Source organism: Oncorhynchus keta, chromosome 2 (genome assembly GCF_023373465.1).
Source record: "Oncorhynchus keta strain PuntledgeMale-10-30-2019 chromosome 2, Oket_V2, whole genome shotgun sequence".
In the NCBI taxonomy this organism is placed as follows: Eukaryota; Metazoa; Chordata; class Actinopteri; order Salmoniformes; family Salmonidae; genus Oncorhynchus; species Oncorhynchus keta.
In genome coordinates this window covers 60,633,256-60,641,179 of record NC_068422.1, presented here as the reverse complement: position 1 = coordinate 60,641,179, position 7,924 = coordinate 60,633,256, and the positions used below count along the sequence as shown (strand labels likewise).

Below are 7,924 nucleotides of genomic sequence, written 5' to 3'. Positions count from 1 at the left end.
AGACTAGGCTACAACCTTTACACGCAAGTTAAATTGATCCTGTCTATTTATTTTCCTCTTCAAAAATGCCGGGTAGTCACACATTGATGATGGGTTAAGATCCCAGAAATGTTCCATAGAGTTCAAATAACAGACACATCTCAACATCATCTGTTGAGAGGAGACTGCATGAATCAGGCCTTCATGGTTGAATTGCTGCAAAGAAACCACTACTAAAGGACCCCAATAAGAAGAAGAGACTTGTTTGGGACAAGAAAGATGAGAAATGGACGATAGACCGGTGGAAATCTGTCCTTTGGTCTGATGAGTCCAAATTTGAGATTTTTGGTTCCAACCGCTGTGTCTTTGTGAGACACAGAGTAGGTGAATGGATGATCACCGCATGTGTAGTTCCCACCGTAAAGCATGGAGGAGGAGGTGTGAGGGTGTGAGGGTGCTTTGCTGGTGACACTGTCTGTGATTTATTTAGAATTCAAGGCACACTTAACCAGCATGGCTACTACAGCCTTCTGCAGCAATACTCCATCCCATCTGGTTTGCTCTTTGTGGGACTATCATCTGTTTTTCAGCAGGACAATGATCCAAAACAACTCCAGGCTGTGTAAAGGCTATTTGACCAATAAGGAGAGTGATGGAGTGCTGCAGCAGATGACCTGGCTTCCACAATCACCTGATCTCAACCCAATTGAGATGGTTTGGGATGAGTTGGACCGCAGTGTGAAGGAAAATCAGCCAACAAGTGTTCAGCATATGTGGGAACTCCTTCAAGACTGTTGGAAAAGCATTCCATGTGAAGCTGGTTGAGAGAATACCAAGAGTGTGCAAAGCTGTCATCAAGGAAAAGGCTGGCTATTTTGAAAAATCTCCTTATAAAAAATATATTTGGATTTGTTTAACACTTTTTTGGTTACTACCTGATTCCATATGTGTTATTTCATAGTTTTGATGTCTTCACTATTATTCTACAATGTAGAAAATAGTTTAAAAAATAAAGAAAAACCCTTGAATGAGTAGGTGTGTCCTAACCTTTGACTGGTACTGTAATTCATGTCTAATGCTCTCCTGGGAAATAGCATATGTTTTCGTTAGCCAGCGGATAAAAGGCAACATCAGAATGTATATTTTATTTTCTGGCTGATAAATGCATATCTTTGTAGGGTGACCGCTTAGCCTAGGCCCTAGTCATCAGGCTATTTAGATGAAGATATGATGTTTTGTCCTGTGAGATTAGACGAGAATAAGACAGCGGGCGGGGAAACACAAAGGCTAATTCAATACTTCCACTTATCAAAAGTCCCACATTCCGGTTAAGTAATATTAGAGTTTGGCATTCATAACAAACTATAGCAACATGTTACACTTTCTATGACACAGTTTCTTTTTCAGGAGGGATTGCCTTGTTTATTGGATCTGAGGCTTTGGTCGTTTTTGGAAAAAAAGCAGAATGTCTCGGGCGACAGAGCTTCCCAGGTTCCCCTAGAGACGCTCTATTGTCATGCTCAGGAAGCTTTCAGACCCTCAAGGTATAGGATAACACTTCTTTATATGCTCCTATAGATTTAGCAATACACAGTTAGTGGGTGGTTGCGAGGTTCAGTTTTTCATATAAACTTGAATTCAACATTCAATGACAGTGCTTGCAATTAAAAACATGTTATTGTATCCCTAACACTTTCTCTGTCATTAAAACGGGTGCAGTCACTCTGAATGAGTGGGAAGGGTAGAGTACAGCATAGAATGGATTGGTTCCCCTGAGAGAGTTCCATTCTGCTGGAAGGCCGTGAGAGCCATTTTACTTCAGGACCGTGGGATTACACTATTGGGTTTGATGAAGGCTAAGCACAAAGTCATGGTACTTGGAAATAAAGAAACAACCATTCAGCTTTTAAAATGTCAATTTTGCCATCATTAGCCTGTGTTATTTTGAAACTGTGTAATAATCACCTCACCTTGACAGAGGTAACTCAGACGCTAACATCAGACCTCCCTCTTAACCCCAAGAAGCCTTTTTTTTTAAACGCAACGTTCACAGGTTAAAAAATGTCCATATGACATTAAAACAAATACTCGATAGTTTATTGTTTACATGTTACAGTGTTCACTATAGACTCATGACTCAACATTCACCATAAAATAATTGATTGGTGGTGAAAAGAAAATCATGACAATTACATATTTGTGTTAACATAGAGTGGAACGAAGCTGTGTCCCCCATGCTCTGAACAGAATGGCAATCTATGAGCAACATGGAAGGCCAAAGCTAGGCCTAATTGGTGTAGGAACAGTGGTGTCAAAACTGACAGAGTTTAACCCAACCTGGGTTGAAGTACAGAACGTGGTCATGGGCAGGACAAAATGGAGTCAGTTGAGTGTGATCTCATGCCCAAAAATGGAAAAAGAGGATTTGATAAGTAAATTTAATGTATTTTGTCTGTTCAGTTGCACTAGCCAGTTACACCAATTAACAAAACGAAGTAATGTTTGACAATTTGTTACCAAATACATTTGAGTGAGGGGTACACCTGGTTGGTTACAACAAAGTAAAAAATAATAACATTGGTAAATGTAGAAACAATCTCATCAATAATTTAAAAAACACAGGTACCAAATAAATATTCATATCATTGGCAATATACAAAGTACTTCTCGCAGTTTACAGACAGTACACTATCACATCATAAGTACATTTCAAAATAATAGTGTTCCCATGTTTTTATTTGTTTTCTTTTTTATGTTAGTTTGAAAAAGTGCTTTGCTGTATTTCTGTTTCTCTGGAGCATACCACCTCCTTGGCATCTGTAAGCACTTGAATGATGGAGCATACCATCTCCTTGGCATCTGTAAGCACTTGAATGATGGAGCATACCACCTCCTTGGCATCTGTAAGCACTTGAATGATGGAGCATACCATCTCCTTGGCATCTGTAAGCACTTGAATGATGGAGCATACCACCTCCTTGGCATCTGTAAGCACTTGAATGATGGAGCATACCACCTCCTTGGCATCTGTAAGCACTTGAATGATGGAGCATACCACCTCCTTGGCCTCTGTAAGCACTTGAATAATGGAGCATACCACCTCCTTGGCATCTGTAAGCACTTGAATGATGGAGCATACCACCTCCTTGGCATCTGTAAGCACTTGAATGATGGAGCATACCACCTCCTTGGCATCTGTAAGCACTTGAATGATGGAGCATACCACCTCCTTGGCCTCTGTAAGCACTTGAATAATGGAGCATACCACCTCCTTGGCATCTGTAAGCACTTGAATGATGGAGCATACCACCTACTTGGTCCCTGTAAGCACTTGAATGATGGAGCATACCACCTACTTGGTCATTGTAAGCACTTGAATGATGGAGCATACCACCTACTTGTTCTCTGTAAGCACTTGAATGATGGCGCATACCACCTACTTGGTCTCTGTAAGCACTTGAATGATGTCCAGTTCTTACTTGAACTTAAAGCTGCTGATAAATGAAACGGATATGAAAAATAACTGTACACATATATACATGCATTTTGCACACAATGTATATAGACTCTCTTTTTTTATTTTCTACTGTGTTATTGACTTGTTAATTGTTTACTCCATGTTTAACACTGTGTTGTCTGTTCACACTGCTATGCTTTATCTTGGCCAGGTCGCAGTTGCAAATGAGAACCTGTTCTCAACTAGCCTACCTGGTTAAATAAAGGTGAAATTAAAAAAACAATTTTTTAATTCTGATCTTTAAAAAGTTCCACAAGAACACAAAAATAACATGTCTTCTTCCAGGTAATACGACAGTAAGAAGATATCCAGCTGTGTTGACTTTAGTCACATTCACACATGTATGTACAAAACAAACATCAAACCTATCATCCTTTCATACTTGTGTAGTGGTAGATTTAACTTTAGATGTATGTGCCTGACTCGAATTCCCAGGCAAATCTTGTGTTGGTATTGCAATAGTTGTGGGGGATGGTTCGAGTTGCATGTATCTCAAGCAAGGATTATGGCGGGAGCTTGTACAATGAAGTACTGCCACTGACTGATCCAAGTGAAATTTTCTCCTTCTAAAAACAGATATTTCAGTAAGTCCGTTTTTGGTCATTTTCATGTGCCGTGAACTGGTGCTCCTCAGCGGAGAAATAGGGCCCACTGCTCAGGCAGTGGCGAGTGTCAGTCAGTCACCAGGCCTCTTGGTTCTGCCCTTTCTGCCACGGGCCCGGTGTCTCCGTCTCCGGTGCTCAGCCCGGCCCATAGTGGGACTCTGCTGTCCAGCTGGAGGCCTCTGGCTGTCACGGAGCTTTCGCACCATCTCGTGGTCCTTATTGCCTAGCACTCGAGGCAGGAAAAGGGAGGCTTTGTCAGTGCTGCGTGTCTTAAAGCCCCTCCTTGGCCGGCCTTTACCATTGATGGACACATACCACTGCCGCTTGGCACTGGCTCGTCGTTTGCCACTGCCACCCACTGCAGGGGGCTGCAGGGTGGAGTGGTGTCGTGAAGCATATGTGTTGTAGCCCAGCTCATGAATCCGCTCCAGGAACTCACACTCCTGGTTGAACACATCCTGAAAGATAACACAATGTCAATCAACCTTTCATAATTGTCAATCAGTCCTTTCATTAATCATTTCATTAATGACATTGGACCAATACACACATAGACGTGAATCTATGAGATCACAATTTCACATGAAAGCTATTCAAATAGGCCTCCTTGATTCACTGACATCTACATCCACACACACACACACACACCTTTGTTTTGCTATCCTTGTGAGGACCAAACAATTTATTCCGATTCAAAATAATATTTTCCCTAACCCCTAACCCTAATTCTAACCCAAACCCCTAAACCTAAAATAGCATTTTTCCTTGTGGGGACCAGCAAAATGTGAGGACTTCTGGGCCCCACAAAGATAGTAATAATAATAATGCCTTGCATTGATGATAGGTTGCTTCAAACTCTTGAGAACTAGAGCAGTGACCAATTAGTTGGAGCAGTCGCACAAGCCTCATATAAGATATGTCGTTTAGGGAAATCGCACTCCTTGTTACCCGAATCCTCTTAATGAATATCTAGGTATCTTGGCAAATGTGACAACACTTACCGAGGCGTATAGACGTCCTTTATCATTCATGGCCAGATACCTCCCGGAAAATATCCCCTTTATCGCTACCACTCCAACATCCACTGCTGTGATCTCCATGATGCCTAAGAAGACGAGACCAAATGTTATGCATTAATACATTCTGAATAACATTTGCATCGAGGCTATAGCATGACGCTATCATTTGGATAGCATGACGCTATCATTTGGATGACGTGTAGAGGCTTCGGCGTTCTCGGGCTCCATTACGCACAGAAACACTTTGGGCTATATCATGATAATAAACGTTATGCGTTTTGGTTAAGTGTCGGGTGTAGAAACACAGCGTATATGAAATGTTTATTTTTTTAAAATAGCTTGACTGCGTATCTTTTCTTTTTTGGGGGGTTGTAATGTCATCACAAAAGTCAATTTTCTCACAAATAACTTTGATAAATTAAGATCTAATTGGATGTTTAGAAGTTGTAAGATTAAAAAATATTACATTTGGGTTTATTTGCTCTATCGTCACCCATTGATTAGTCTATGTAGGGTATTCAGTGGTTTCGGATAATCGTCATTGATTGGATAAATACATCCGCTATACGACCCAGCTTTTGTGTCTCTCATTGTCTGTTAATTATGATGTTCATATGTAAATAGACCTCAATTTAGTGTTTGGGTTTGGCTAATGGGCGCTCTATTGCCTGATAAGTAACTATGCCTAAGTGTTTAAATACTGCAGTTAATAAGTGTCCTCTGGTCACGTTTTCAAAGATATACAAACATTATTTACACTGCCCAAGTCAAATATGCAAGAGGAAACCATTCAGTATACCAATTATCCGTAATTGTGACCCTGATGAAGGAGCCTGGGGGGCAGTTTATGTGTGGAACAGTGGGAAGTGATCAGTTTGGTATATATTGCATCACATGTATGACAGCTTCCCTACCGGTGTTGTCATCTATATGATCTACTGCACCCCATAGGCGAATACTGTTTTATAAAGAGCATGCCTGACCTAATCGCATGGAATGATACTTCCAGCGCCACACAATTAAAACATAAATTATTCAATTCAACAGATATTTCCTTTATTAATTAAGTTTTTCAAATGCTTATGAAACAAACAGTGTTCTTTAACCACACGAACTCTTCAATATAAAACAACATATATATGCTCTTAGAAAAAAGGTTCTGGATAGAAACAAGAAGGGTTATATTGCGTGCGTCATATATTATGGTACCCCTAAAGGTTCTATATAGAACCCTTTTAACGCCGGAGGTTCTTCACTCAACCAAAATTGGTTCGATATAGAACCCTTGGATTTCATAGGGTTCTATATGGAACCAATTTCGGTTCTTGGACGAACCTTAAGGGGTGCCATATGTAAAGCAAGCATATAACCATGTTTGGTTCTACCCATAACCTTTTTTTCTACGCGTAGGCTACACATATAAAGGAAATACAACATGTATTATAGCCTATACTTACTAAATTGGTTGTTTTCCTCAAGAGAACCGTCTATTTTCCCGCTTGGGTGTATTTGCAAATGATATTTAGTTGCACAGTAAAGTTTTCTGCATCTTGGTGCTCCTCCGAGGTGCTCGTAGACTCCACCGCGTCCCCCAGCATCTCTCCGCTGCCTTGGGTCACACGCCTGGCCCCTGGCACAAGGCGTCCCTGAAGTCCTAGCAAGCCTCGGAGACAGATAATCCTGCTTGCTTTGGTCCAAGAAACTCAGCAACAACAGGAACTGAATTATAACCATTGTGGCATGGCTGTATATCGTAAGATTCTGACAAGAATGGATAGAAATGGCCTCCGGGGTCCCATTAAAGAGTTGGCGTATGCCTTTGCAGTAATGGTGGCACAACGTAATGATCCTGCCCACGAAACATTGGCACGCAGATGTGTTCCTCTGCCGTCTCTTTATCTGAAGTGATCTGTTGAAGCCGTGGTCGATTAGGGCCGGTGCGTTGACAACAGTGTGGTCTCGTCCTGGCGGTTATCGTCTCCTTTGCTCTCCCTACAGTGGACTGTAAAAAGTTCTGGATCCTACAAGGAGCCTATCGTGAGATTTCGCTGATCGACAGCGTGCACAGATCTAAAAGAACCTTCCAGTGACAATAGCCTGAACTCCGACCAATTGATACAAAGGAAAGGGGGAGGCAAGGTATCAGCCTTGCGTGAATCAAGAGAGTGCAGCGTGGATAAAATTACACAGCTTTTACACACAGTGGCTTATTGCGGAAAACCGCATCGCAAAGAGCGAGCCAGCCATCTGATGGCAGTTTCCCTCTGAACTCCTCTTTTGAAATATCCCAAAGACCAAATGATGCACTGTGGTTTAAGACATGCGCGCCTATCCAAGTGCCCTGTCAATTCCGTTTAACAGGTGAAGGTAGGAGTCTTAAACCAAACAAAACATTTGGTTAGTGGCTCAAAGATAGGGTTATTGGAAACATCTGCAAACTTTTATATAATTTAAATGATCCTAACCAAGCACTCCCAGGGATCAGGAAACCAACTTTTAGGGTTTAGTTTATTTCGCCTATTAGGTCCATATTAAAATAGTGTCTCATATAATATTATAATATTAGTCTACGGGTTGTCTAAGTAGTTTGATAGATTACATGTAACTGAGCATTTCAGAGCATTTCATTTGTTTGCCCAGGCCTTCTGTTTGTGTAAATTATTGTCATAATGATGTTACATTTCAGACTTTTTTCCTATTGGATTTTGATCAGATAATCTAACCAGCCTAACATATATGAGGTGTTTCCACTATCACACTCTCAAATAGTTGACATGTATTTATTTAAATGTTCATTTCAGTCA

General features: G+C 41.0%; 1 protein-coding gene across 5 annotated transcripts; it reads right to left on the bottom strand.

The window, feature by feature from the left end:
- Positions 1-2,049: 2,049 nt before the first annotated feature.
- Positions 2,050-7,414, bottom strand: LOC118362739 (fibroblast growth factor 3-like). Of its 5 annotated transcripts, none has more exons than XR_008080021.1 (4): positions 6,578-7,414; positions 5,103-5,206; positions 3,080-4,559; positions 2,050-3,037 (listed from the first exon to the last, which is right to left on the bottom strand). XR_008080021.1 is itself a non-coding variant. In XM_035743319.2 (3 exons), the coding sequence occupies exons 1-3, from the start codon at positions 6,852-6,854 to the stop codon at positions 4,173-4,175; spliced, it is 768 nt and encodes a 255-aa protein (XP_035599212.1). In that variant the 5' UTR covers positions 6,855-7,414; the 3' UTR covers positions 2,050-4,172. The 5 variants fall into 5 exon arrangements, 1 of the variants encoding a protein (XP_035599212.1); XR_008080025.1 differs by having other exon boundaries at positions 2,050-2,869; XR_008080024.1 differs by having other exon boundaries at positions 3,122-4,559.
- Between the last annotated feature and the right edge of the window lie 510 nt (positions 7,415-7,924).

Bases quoted from the DNA above. Each gene is read 5' to 3' on its own strand.
- LOC118362739 (XM_035743319.2), bottom strand. From the start codon at position 6,854: ATGGTTATAATTCAGTTCCTGTTGTTGCTGAGTTTCTTGGACCAAAGC. The intron at 5,207-6,577 runs GTAAGTATAGGC...TCGTCTTCTTAG, and splicing joins TGAGGAAAACAACCAATTTA to GCATCATGGAGATCACAGCA. The intron at 4,560-5,102 runs GTAAGTGTTGTC...GTTATCTTTCAG, and splicing joins AAGGACGTCTATACGCCTCG to GATGTGTTCAACCAGGAGTG.